This window comes from Leopardus geoffroyi, chromosome D2 (genome assembly GCF_018350155.1).
Source record: "Leopardus geoffroyi isolate Oge1 chromosome D2, O.geoffroyi_Oge1_pat1.0, whole genome shotgun sequence".
Taxonomy (NCBI): domain Eukaryota; kingdom Metazoa; phylum Chordata; class Mammalia; order Carnivora; family Felidae; genus Leopardus; species Leopardus geoffroyi.
Window position 1 is genome coordinate 34,393,240 of NC_059334.1, and position 13,708 is coordinate 34,406,947.

Genomic DNA, 13,708 nt, shown 5'->3' on the forward strand with positions numbered 1-13,708 from the left:
CTGACCTCAGCCGTAGCAATCTCTTACTCGACACATCCCCAAAGGCAAGGGAATTAAAAGCAAAAGTGAATTACTGGGACCTTATGAAGATAAAAAGCTTCTGCACAGCAAAGGAAACAACCAACAAAACTAAAAGGCAACCAACGGAATGGGAAAAGATATTTGCAAATGACATATCGGACAAAGGGCTAGTATCCAGAATCTATAAAGAGCTCACCAAACTCCACACCCGAAAAACAAATAACCCAGTGAAGAAATGGGCAGAAAACATGAATAGACACTTCTCTAAAGAAGACATCCAGATGGCCAACAGGCACATGAAAAGATGTTCAGCGTCGCTCCTTATCAGGGAAATACAAATCAAAACCACACTCAGGTATCACCTCACGCCAGTCAGAGTGGCCAAAATGAACAAATCAGGAGACTATAGATGCTGGAGAGGATGTGGAGAAACGGGAACCCTCTTGCACTGTTGGTGGGAATGCAAATTGGTGCAGCCGCTCTGGAAAGCAGTGTGGAGGTTCCTCAGAAAATTAAAAATAGACCTACCCTATGACCCAGCAATAGCACTGCTAGGAATTTATCCAAGGGATACAGGAGTACTGATGCATAGGGGCACTTGTACCCCAATGTTCATAGCAGCACTCTCAACAATAGCCAAATTATGGAAAGAGCCTAAATGTCCATCAACTGATGAATGGATAAAGAAATTGTGGTTTATATACACAATGGAATACTACGTGGCAATGAGAAAAAATGAAATATGGCCTTTTGTAGCAACGTGGATGGAACTGGAGAGTGTGATGCTAAGTGAAATAAGCCGTACAGAGAAAGACAGATACCATATGGTTTCACTCTTATGTGGATCCTGAGAAACTTGGCAGGAACCCATGGGGGAGGGGGAGGAAAAAAGAAAAAAAAGAGGTTAGAGTGGGAGAGAGCCAAAGCTTAAGAGACTGTTAAAAACTGAGAACAAACTGAGGGTTGATGGGGGGTGGGAGGGAGGAGAGGGTGGGTGATGGGTATTGAGGAGGGCACCTTTTGGGATGAGCACTGGGTGTTGTATGGAAACCAATTTGACAATAAATTTCATATAATAAAAAAATAAATAAATAAATAAATGCCTTCTATTATGTTAAATATGTATATGTACACACACACACACACACACACACACACACACACACACACACTATTTTCTTGGCCATCCTAACTAATCACAATGTATACCACACCACACTGATACTAACTTAATTCTGGTATAATGTAGAAATTTTAGCACACTGTAGTTCCATTCTATCCTCCCTCCTTTATGTTACTATTATCATACAAATTAAATCTATACATGTTATAACCCAACAATATAATTAATGCTTTATATAATGCCTTTCAAAGAAATTAAGAGTAAAAATAAAAAAAATACATACTGTATTTCTGAAATCTTTTATATTAACTTAAATTTAGCCATTTCTAGTGCTCTTTGTTTCTTCCTGTGGATTCAAGTCAGCAATCAATGCCATATCCTTTCAAGCAGAAGAACTTCCTTTAGTGTTTCTTACAAGACAAATTTGTTAGCAACAAATTCTTTCAATATTTGTTTATCTTTGGATGTCTTTATTTTACCTTCCTTTTTGATTGCTAGCTTTTTCATTGAGCACTTTGAATATGTTATTCTACTGCCTTCTGGATCCATTGTTTCAGAAGAAAAATCAGCTGTTAAATACATTGCAACTATAAGCAATGAGTTGTTTTTCTGCTGTTGAATTCGTGATTTTCTCTTTGTCTTTCAGCAGTAAACTCTAATGTCTATGTTGTAGATGCCTGTATGCTTATCCAACCTGGGATCCTCTGAACTTCTTGGATATGTAGATTAATGTTTTCATCAAACATGAGACATTTCTAGACATTATTTTGCCATGTATCTTTTCTGCCCCTTACTCTCTTTCCTGGGACTCTCATTTCAGTTATGTTGGCTGCTCTCCACAAATTTCAACCAACAGCATTGCTGGGCATAGGTCCTTCATCCACTGCTCCAAATTGTGTGAGTCTTCTTCTACGGCAGCAAAGTTGCTGGTCCTCACAGCCTATCCTGCCCTAGAATAATCACTGCACTGGTTAAGCTAAAGAAGTGGAGTAGGGAACAACTTAGGGAAGTTTTAGAAGCAGCCCTAACCAAGAAAGCCTCAAACTCCATAGTTTTTCATGCATTAATACTTCTCAGTTTGTTGATGCCTTTGGTCAATTTCCAGAGTGCTGAATGGTTTTTTTGTCAATTTGTCCAATTTTACAGCTGCTTTTGGTGGTGGTGGGGAGAATATTTGACAATCTTCTCACTCAGACATAGCCAGAAAGATTTCCTCTCCAATATTATATGTATATATATACATATATACATATATATTTAATTATGATTATATATTTTTTAAAAGTTGTGGTCATATTGAATGTAGTTTTATACCCTGATTTTTCATTTAACAGATTATCACATGTATCCTTTCATGTTTTAAAATTTTTCATAAGGTAATTTTTAATGTATATACAATAGTCTCCAATCACCCCTACTATACCCCTAGTACTACACTCCTAGTACCTTACATATTTTATCTCATTTAATATGTAAAACAATTCTAGGAAAAAAGCACTGTCTTCATTTATAATAAATTTATTTATAATAAATCAATTAATTAATTAAAGTTGAGAGAAACTTAGTCACTTGCCTGAAGTTACCCAGCTGGTTAATTCCGGAATTGAAACTAGAGGCTGACTGAGACCAAGGCCTATAACCTTTCAATTATAATATACTACTTCCCTCAGATATATTTTCATTTAGTAAAATTTGGATACAATTCTACTTATTCCTTTAAAATAGATTCCTGGAAGTAGGAACGCTACAGGAAAAAATATAAGTATTCTAAGCTTCTTAATACATACTGACAAAATTTTTTTCATGGTTTGTACTAATTTACACTTCTAGCAGTGAATGAGAGTTGCTTTATCACACCTTTCCCAACAATGGGCATTACCATGTTTTAAAGAATTGACTAATTCTACAGGTAAAATGGTATTTTATTATTATTTTAATTTGCAGTTGTTTGATTCTAAATAAGGCCAAATGTTTCTTCTTCTTTTATTTTTTTTTTTTCAACGTTTATTTATTTTTGGGACAGAGAGAGACAGAGCATGAACGGGGGAGGGGCAGAGAGAGAGGGAGACACAGAATCAGAAACAGGCTCCAGGCTCTGAGCCATCAGCCCAGAGCCCGACGCGGGGCTCGAACTCACGGACCGCGAGATCGTGACCTGGCTGAAGTCGGACGCTTAACCGACTGCGCCACCCAGGCGCCCCTCTTCTTCTTTTATTTATTGACCATTGACATTTCTTTTTTTGTCTAGTACTGTTTCATGTACTTTGCCCTTTAAAACAAAATTAGTGTGTTTTTCTTATCAATTTGATAAAGTGCTTTATATTTTAGGAATAGTAACCATCTTTCCTACATATATTCAAATATTCTCCCGTTTTTCAGTTACATTGTAATTTTGTTTATGATGGTTTCTCCTATACATAGAAGCTATTCATTTTTTGTTAATCTAAATCTTTTATATCTTTCATTGCTCCCAAGCCTAGGAAAGTCTTTCCTGAGTTCATATTTTTTAATTAATAGCCACTTCTACTTTTATATTTTTCACATTTAACAATGTTAATAAACTCATTTGCAACTTATTTTTATCTATGCTATATGTAACATTTTGGCATTCTTTTTTTCCATTTAACTATTTACACAGCATTAACAATTATCTTTTTTAATAGATGCATATTGAATCATTTTTATTTACAATGATTTTCTAAGCTTTTCTCTATTATAGACATTTTAAACTTATTTTTAAATTTTTTTTTAATGTTTATTCATTTTTGAGAGACAGAGAGCATGAGCAGGGGAGGAGCAGAGAGAGAGGGAGACACAGAATCCGAAGCAGGCTCCAGGTTCTGAACTGTCAGCACAGAGCCCGATGGGGGACTCAAACCCATGGACTGTGAGATCATGACCTGAGCTGAAGTCAGAGGCTCAACCGACTGATCAACCCAGGCGCCCCTTAAACTTATTTTTAGGGGTGCCTGGGTGGCTCAATTGGTTGAGTGTCCGACTTCAGCTCGGGTCAAAATCTCAGGGTTGGTGGGTTCGAACCCCACGTGGGGCTCTGTGCTGGCAGCTCAGAGCCTGGAGTCTGCTTCGGATTCTGTGTCTCTCTGTCTCTCTGCCTCTCCGCCGCTTGCACTCCATCTCTCTCTGTCTCTCAAAAATAAATAAATGTTAAAAAATTAAAAAAAAAAACAAAACTTATTTTTAATTTTTGCTATCATAGATCCCAAAAAGTTTTTCTGAATACGGAGTTGGGTTTTTTTTATGTCATTAGGAATTTTAATTTATACACTGCGACATTCATCACTGCTAGCTCTTTTTCAAATTTCATTTGCTTTTCCACTCTGCCAAACCTAACCCAGATACTTTTGCATACGCCATGTTTTCAAAGAAAAACAAAGAGTGTAAGTAAAACAGATGGACATTTCTGTCACTAACAGTTAAGATTTATAGTATTTGTAGACAGATGACAAACTGAAATCTTATGATGTTTCCCCTCTTTGTATTCTACAAAATATTTTTAACACTCTTTACAGTAATTGCAATAATTGGAAACACTACATATAGATTTTTATTTGTACTCATAGTCCATGCACATCTTTTTCTTTGTAATGCTTCACACACTTTCAGAAAGGAAGGCAAACCATTCAATATTGCCAAATCTATTCTAATGCTAAAAATTGTATTACAGAACATGAGAAAGTTCTAGAGACTAAAACTGAAGGGTGAACATGGAGTTTTGATTCTATTAAATTATTTCCTTCAGATACATCCTTATAAGTGTGATTTCTGAGTCAAAGGATTTCTGGGGCACCTGGTGGCTTAGTCGGTTAAGCATCCGACTTCGGCTCAGGTCATAATCTCACGGTTTGTGGGTTCAAGCCCCGCGTCGGGCTCTGTGCTGACAGCTCAGAGCCTGGAGACTGCTTCGGATTCTGTGTCTCCCTGTCTCTCTGCCCCTCCCCCCTCATGCTCTGACTCTCTCTCTCTCTCTCTCTCTCAAAAATAAATAATATATAGAAAGAGTTTACTACTCAGTTGGTTTGCAAATAGATGATAGGTGTTTCATGACTCCATTATTGAAAAATAGCTGTCCTAATAATAATGAAATAGTAATATGTTTTTGTTATTATTTTTGTTGTGTTTTACGAAGACTCAATTTCTCCTAAGAAAAATATGGTAAAACCGATTTTTTGTTTGGGGAAAAATACACATATATATATTCTATATTTATATGTAGACATATAGATAGATAAAAAACATAGATGATTTTAACATTTTAACACCTAAAAATCACTAATCAGCTCATGGATTTAAGTTTTGTATACTTAACACAATAGACTTCTTTCATTATCTTAAAGATTATGTATCTGACTGTATTGAGTAAAATTGAAATATGACAAACTACATATTTAAAGTATACAATTTGATTAATTTTGACATGACATATGTATACACATGTGAAACTATCACCACAATCAAGATAACCAGCATTTCCAACATCCTTAACACTTTCTTCACATTCTTTTGTAATCCATCCCTCTCTCTATTCCTGTTACTGAGCAACCACTGGTCAGCTTTAGGTCACCACAGATTATTTTCTTAGAATTCTATTTAGATGAAATCATACATTATGTACTTTCTTTTATCAGCCTTCTCTCATTTAACATAATGCATTTGAGATTCATCCATGCTGCACGTATCAATAGTTCATTCCTTTTTATCACTGAGTAGGATTTCATTATATAGATATACCACAAAATTTGTTTTTCTGTTCACCTGTTCATGGAGGTTTAGGTTGTTTCCAGTTTTTGGCTTTTCATTATCCTAAATTTTTTTAATGTTTTATTTATTTTTGAGAGAGAAAATGATGTGGGGCTCAAACCCACAAATTTTGAGACCATGACCTAAGCCGAAATTGGATGCCCAACCAACTGAGCCACTGGGGTGCTCCTCACTATCCTAAAGTTTTTAAGGTTCAATGACAGAATGACTGCAAGTTGCTATATTTACCATCCCAGTATACCAATGGTTCCAAACTTCAAGTGCAAAGATTTGTATGCTAAAGATGTAAGTAAACACATACATAAAGGATAAATTAGGATAATACCTTCTGTACAATTTTTTCTTACCTTTTCATAGACTGTACTGTCTAAGTAAGGGTAAACATGAAAAGCTCCCCGAATCCTCTTCACACCTGGATACAGCAATGGGACCATATTCACATAAGCCACACCATGAAATGAAAACTGACTTTCATCATCAGTCTAAAGGAATAAAACCAGAGAGCTGTTAGTGCTGTAGAGCAATGTAGCAGAAGGTATGGAGCTCTTAGTTTTTCAAAGACCTGGCTTTAGGAACTAGCTATGCTCCTTAACTATTTGACTTGGCCAGTTACATAGATATTTTGGATCTACATTTCTTTATCTTCAAAATGGGTTTAATAATACCACAATCACTGAAATAATGCATATCAACGGTGTTAATGAATAGTAAAGGCAGTAGTCGGATAACACATGCTCAAATTAATTGATTATATATATATTCAACTAAAAAAGTCAATTTAACAATATTGCTTCTTAGGAAAAAATGAAGCTTTGTAAAATAATTACAACAACGAAAAGAAATCAGAAGATGTGGCTTTTAGCTTTAGTTCACAGATTTTTATGAATGAAAGGGATCTTACAAATCATCATATTAAATAGACTTTAATATGCCTAAATTCTAAACAATTGGTGGAGTTGTTTTCAGAGTACTGTATTGAGAAAGATTCTATTTTTTTTTTAACGTTTATTTATTTTTGAGACAGAGAGAGACAGAGCATGAACGAGGGAGGGTCAGAGAGAGAGGGAGACACAGAATCTGAAACAGGCTCCAGGCTCTGAGCGGTCAGCACAGAGCCCGACACGGGGCTTGAACTCACGGACGGCGAGATCGTGACCTGAGCCAAAGTCAGACGCTTAACCGACTGAGCCACCCAGGCGCCCCGAAGATTCTATACCCTTATCTGGATTCAGAAAGAAACAACGTTTTGATTAATCAGTAATATCTGCCATGAATGAAGGAGGATGAATGATAGTTTGCCACTCTGTATTTGCCATCGCTAATTTTACCTAATTTTTTTTTTAATGTTTATTTATTTTTGAGACAGAAAGAGACAGAGCATGAGCAGGGCAGGGGCAGAGAGAGAGGGAGACAGAATCTGAAGCAGGCTCCAGGCTATGAGCTGTCAGCACAGAGCCCCATTCGGGGCTCAAACTTGTCAACTACGAGATCATGACCTGAGCCGAAGTCAGACGCTCAACTAACTGAGCCACCCAGGTGCCCCGCTAATTTTGTCTAAACCCCCATCACAAAGATGAATAACATGTTAATAAATATAACTTAACATAATTTTTAATGGTTTGCCATAGAAAACTTTCATAGGGAAAAAATTTACTGAAAGAAAACACATTTAATTCCCGCAAAATTAAAAGTAATCTCTTTGATTTCTTTGATTCCATACTACAATAAGTAGAATTTAGATTTGGGGCGTCTGGGTGGCTCAGTTGGTTTAGCATCCGACTTTGGCTCAAGTCATGATTTTGCAGTTTGCAGTTCATGAGTTTGAGCCCCATGTGGGATTCTGTGCTGACAGCTCAGAGCCAGGAGCCTGCTTCAGATTTTGTGTCTCCCTCTCTCTCTGCCCCACCCCGGCTCAGGCTCTGTCTCTCTCTCAAAAATAAATAAACATTAAAAAAGAAAAATTTTTTTAAAAAGTAGATTTAAAAGTCTTACATATATATAATAACATTGTGTTGCTAAGGAAAGTTAGCAATGTATATTTTATATTACAAAGGGAGAAGTGGTTACTGGCAGTAGTATTTTTATTATGTAAAAATGTCTATTTTAAAAATCAAAAGGGGGCGCCTGGCTGGCTGTCGGTTAAGCTTCCGACTTCGGCTCAGGTCATGATCTCTAGGTTTATGAGTCCGAGCCCACGTTGGACTCTGTGCTGACAGCTCAGAGCCTGGAGCCTGCTTCAGATTCTGTGTCTCCCCATCTCTCAGCCACTTCCATGCTCATGCTCTGCCTCTCTCTGTCTCTCAATAATAAATAAACATTAAAAAAAAATTTGTTTAAGATAAAAAAATAAAAATCAAAAGAATTTAGGTACTTGTTAATTGTCTGCTGTATACCATGAATCATGCTAGGTACTATAGAGGATACAAAGTAGTCTATGACAGTATTCCTACCCTAAGGGAGTTTATGTACAAACAGAAAAGACCAGACATGCACAAATAAAACAACAGAGAACATGTTCTAGGCTCACAAAGCTAGATCTTTTCAGAATAATGTACATCAATGAGCCCTATTACTCTAATTAGTAGGCTAAAACATTTTAAGTAGGTATGTTGAAAAGAAATTCAGGAAGATGTATTAGGTTGAGCCATATTCCCAATATTTAACTACTTTGACCTATAAAAATGGCTATTTTGTGTGGTTTTACCTATAGTAAAACCATTTTAAAGAGCTAAAGGGAAATAGGATGTCTAGGAATAAAGCCTAAACAGTTTTTAGTGGACAATAGGGAGCTAGGGTGACCAGTCATCCTGATTTGCCAGGGACAGGAGATCTTCCTGGGACATGCGATTTTCAGCACTAAAACCAGGAAACTACTTGACAAATCAGGTTAAGTTAGTCACCCTAGAGAGCACCCACATCAGTTCACACATTCCTTCTGTATCAGAACTAGAAGCAGAATAACAAGCACCTGGGTGGCTCAGTTTGGTTAAACATCTGACTTGGGCTCAGGTCATCATCCTGCAGTTCGTGGATTCAAGCCCCATGTTGGGCTCTATGCTGACAGCTCAGAGCCTGGAACCTGCTTTAGATTCTGCGTCTCCCTGCTCCTCCCCTGACTGTGCTCAGTTTCTCTCTCTCAAAAATAAATAACCATTTAAAAAATTTAAAAAATAAAGAAGCAGAATAATAGGTTGGGTCTGACCAGGCATTTCTTCTACAGCTATCATTAAGGGAACAAATTTACCTTATCAAATTTTGCAGCTTTCCCTTTGGGTACAGTAGTCAGAGGAACTCTTGTGATCTCCACAGGCCAAAAGCGGCAATCAACAATTCGCTTCTGAAAACTGCAAATTAAAAATCAGCCCATTAGAATTGTATGAAAAAATCAAGTTAGTATAATTTAAAGGGAAGACTCTTTTTAAAAGTAATGGAATACGCAAACATATATAAACATTTTTATTAGGTAGGTGGGTTGTTTTAAGCTTCCTAAATTTATAAAATTCCAAAAATAATTCTACTGTACTGCTAGCAGAAGCAAACTATACATTGTTGAGAGCAATCTGTAAATGTGAATCAAAAGCCTTAAAATGGTCATAATCTTTGACCCAGAAATTTCACTTCTAGTAATTTATTCTAAAGAAATAATCAGACAAGTATGCAAATCATATAAAATATGTTTATACTGTGAAAATAGAGTAGCACTTACAGTGTCAGCTCTGACATGTAAGGAGCTTAGAAGTCGTTGCTCCTGTCCTCATAACAACAATAAGAAGCAGGTCAAACTGAAAAATCAATGACCTTTCTTAGATCCATCTAAGAATTAAGTTCATGGGGCAAATCACCACCATAAAATTTGGAGGAGAGGCAAGTACAGAGAATCACAGCTGACGTCAGTGTACAGGTCGGAGAAAGCAATGGAGTCAATAAGTTGTGGAAACACTTTAATGGTAATTTTGACAAATTGCTGGAGGCTGGATTAGCCAGTTATAGACTCCACACTTTTTTGGCTTTAAAACAAGGAGTCACTTCAGATATTCATGGTGAAGATATGAGAAAAATCCTCTTAAGTAGGAAGAAGGGAACAGTAAGTATTTTGAAATATGCCTGGAGTGTTACCCATAACAAATGCTTACCCTTTAAGGGAAACTATTTTACCAGAGTCTTATCTGATGCGGGAGAAGGGCAATTAGACAATTCTAGTTCTGTCTAGCCTTCCTGTTTCACATAAGAAGTAAAAAATACTATTAAACACTTCTGATTGTCACAGGCCAGGAAGTCAAACCCACTAAAATACTAAGTTTAATTACAGTATTTTAAAATACTTCCCCTTCCAAACACCTTATCACCACACCAACAGGGTTCTGGTATAAGAACAGTGGATTTGAGAGGCTGCAAAACACAGACCCTCTTTTAGGCAAACTCAAAGACAACAGGGGAGGAACAAAAAAGGAAACTGAAGCCTCTAGCATGTACAGTTACAGCAAACATTAAACACAGCCCAGCTCCAAGCCACATTAACAGAAAACTTCACACTAAAAACCCTAATTACCTCATTTCTAATCACCCAATATATAATGTCCAGGTTCCAATAAAAAATTACAAAGAATACTAAAAGGCAAGAAAAAATACTGAAGAGACACAACATAAGAACTAGACTCAGATATGACACAAAATTTCGAATAATTATATAGGGAATATTTTAATGTTTTTTAAATTTATTTTTGAAAGAGAGAGCGAGAGAGCGAGTGAGCACGAGTGGGGGAGGGACAGAAAGAGGGGGACAGAGCATCCGAAGCGGATCTGCACTGACAGCAGTGAGCCAGATGCAGGACTCAAACTCATGAACCTCGAGATCATGACCTGAGCTGAAGTCCAACGTTCAACTGCCTGAGCCACCCAGATGCCCCAATCATGTAGGGAATTTAAAATAACTATAATTAATATGTTAAGAGCACTAATGGGAAAAGTAGACAAACTGCAAATAATGTAATAGGGAGATGGAAATGTAAGCAGAGAGACGGAAACCCAAGAAAGAATAAAAAAGAAGTGCTAGAAACAAGAAACACTGAAACAAAAATGAAGAATTCATTTGATGGACTTAGTAGATTGAACAATGCTGAGGAAATCATCAGTGAATTTGAAGATATGTCAATAAAAAATGCCCAAACTAAAATGGAAAGGAGAAAAAAATGAAAAAAAATTAGAATATCCAAGAACTGTGGAACAATTATAGAAGATATAACAGGAATACCAGAGGAAAAAACAGAAAAAAGAACCAAAGAAATATGTGAAATCATAATGACTGAGATTTTTACTAAATTAATGACAGATACCAAACCACAGATACTGAAAGCTCAGAGAAGAGTAAGCATCATAAATACCAAAACAAAACAGAAAACAAACCAAAAAACCCTATGTCCAGGTATATCATATTCAAACTGCAGAAAACCACAGAAAAAGAGAAAATCTTTAAAGAAGACAGAGGGGAGAGAAACCACAAACACCTTACCTATAGAGGAACAAGAATAAGAGTTACATTGGATTTCTCTTCAGAAACCATGCAAGCAATAAGAGATGGAGTGAAATATTCAAAGTTTCTGGAAAAAAACACACCACCAACTTGGATTTCTGTATCCAGAGAATTATCCTTCAGAAGTGAAGGAGAGGGTGCCTGAGTGGCTCAACTGGTTAAGCGTCTGCTTTTGATCTCTGCTAAGGTCATGATTTCACGGTTTGTGAGATCAAGTCCTGTGTTGGGCTCTGTGCTGATGGTGCAGAGCCTGCTTGGGATTCTCTCTCCCTCTTTCTATGCCCCTCCCCAGCTTGTGCCCTCTCTCTCACACTCTCAAAATAAATAAACTAAAAAAAAAAAAATCATAAAAAAAAGGAAGGAGAAATAAAGACTTTCTCAACAAAAATGGAGAGAATTTGTGGCCAGTAGGCCTGCCTTGCAAGAAATGCTAAAAGTTTTCAGAGAAAAAGAAAATGATATGGGTCAGAAACTTGGATCTACATTAAGAAAAGAAGAGAATCAGAGGACAAAATTAAGGTAAAATAAATTTTCAAATTTTTCTTATTTTTAATTGACAAATAGATAACTACTCAAAGTAATAAGAGCAACAATGCATCCTTAACAGAATATAAGCAAGTCAAACCCAACAATGTACATTTATATTTTTAATGTTTATTTATTTTTGAGAGAGAGAGCAAGAGAGAGCAAGGTAGGGGCAGAGAGAAGGAGACAGAGGATCCAAAGCAGGCTCTGCACTGACAACAGAGAGCCCAATGCAGGGCTCAAAGCATGAACCATAATATCATGACCTGAGCTGAAGTCAGACACTTAACCGACTGAGCCACCCAGGCACCCCAACAATGTATATTTATACTATACACCACAGTCAAGTGGAGAAGCAGAGGTATATAGGAATTCTGGGAAATGTCTGCTCAATTTTTCTGTAATTCTCACACTCTTCTTAAAAACAGCCTATGAGGGGCGCCTGGGTGGCGCAGTCGGTTGAGCATCCGACTTCAGCCAGGTCACGATCTCGCGGTCGGTGAGTTCGAGCCCCGCGTCAGGCTCTGGGCTGATGGCTCAGAGCCTGGAGCCTGTTTCCGATTCTGTGTCTCCCTCTCTCTCTGCCCCTCCCCCGTTCATGCTCTGTCTCTCTCTGTCCCAAAAATAAATAAACGTTGAAAAAAAAATTAAAAAAAAAAAAAAAAAAAAACAGCCTATGAATTGAGGGGCGCCTGGGTGGCGCAGTCAGTTAAGCGTCCGACTTCAGCCAGGTCACGATCTCGCGTTCCGTGAGTTCGAGCCCCGCATCGGGCTCTGGGCTGATGGCTCAGAGCCTGGAGCCTGTTTCGGATTCTGTGTCTCCCTCTCTCTCTGCCCCTCCCCCATTCATGCTCTGTCTCTCTCTGTCCCCCAAAAAATAAATAAACGTTGAAAAAAAAATTTTTTTTAAATAAAAAAAAAAAACAGCCTATGAATTGAAAAAGAAAACCAGAGTTGCTCATTCTAATTATACATATTTTGATAGTCCCTTTATTTATCATCTCTCCCTAACCGCCAGATAACTGTGACAGAGACTGGTAGTTACCCACACAATGTCAAGTGTCCTGTTCTTCTTAAGTATCTAACTCCTGATTTAGATTTTTTTTTAATGTTTATTTACTTTTGAGAGACAGAAACAGAGACAGAGCATGAGTAGGGGAGGGGCAGAGAGAGAGGGAGACACAGAATCCAAAGCAGGCTCCAGTCTCTGAGCTGTCAGCACAGAGCTCAACATGGGGCTTGAACCCATGAACCACAAGATCATGACCTGATCCCAAGACAGATGCTCAACCAACTGAGCTACGCAGGCACCCCTCTAACCCCTGATTTAGTCTGAATGACAATGTGTATAACAAAAACATAATTCCTAGCCTCTTTTGCATCTAGAGATGGCCATTGAGATATAAAACTGAAATTGTAAGTTTCTAGGAAGGCTCTATAAGAGGGTCTAAGATACCCAGCATGTATCCTTTTTTATCCCTAAACACTCGCCCTTTCCAGCTTTCTGTGAGGAATGTGAATATGCAGGATAGAGCTCCAATAGCCATTTTGGACCATGAAACTACCTTGTGGATGGAAAGCACATGTTAAAGAAGGTAGAGCAAAAATAAAGATGGAACCTGTATGCCTGATGGAACTACACTGTGGAGCCACCATACATATCAGCTCTGGACTTGTTTTATATGAAAAAGGAATCAGAACCCACCATGAGTGAACCACGATCACTAAAA

The 13,708-nt window shown here is 37.4% G+C and overlaps 1 protein-coding gene across 4 annotated transcripts in view; it reads right to left on the reverse strand.

Moving 5' to 3' along the window:
• The window catches only part of CFAP70 (cilia and flagella associated protein 70), a 108,871-nt gene that overhangs the window by 63,395 nt on the left and 31,768 nt on the right, over positions 1-13,708 (reverse strand). For all 4 annotated transcript variants that reach the window (XM_045439577.1, XM_045439576.1, XM_045439572.1 and 1 more), the window contains exons 9-10: positions 9,168-9,267; positions 6,271-6,405 (exon numbers count right to left, since the gene is read on the reverse strand). In XM_045439577.1, the coding sequence (XP_045295533.1) occupies positions 6,271-6,405; positions 9,168-9,267 (235 nt within the window). The remainder of the gene's footprint in view (positions 1-6,270; positions 6,406-9,167; positions 9,268-13,708) is intronic.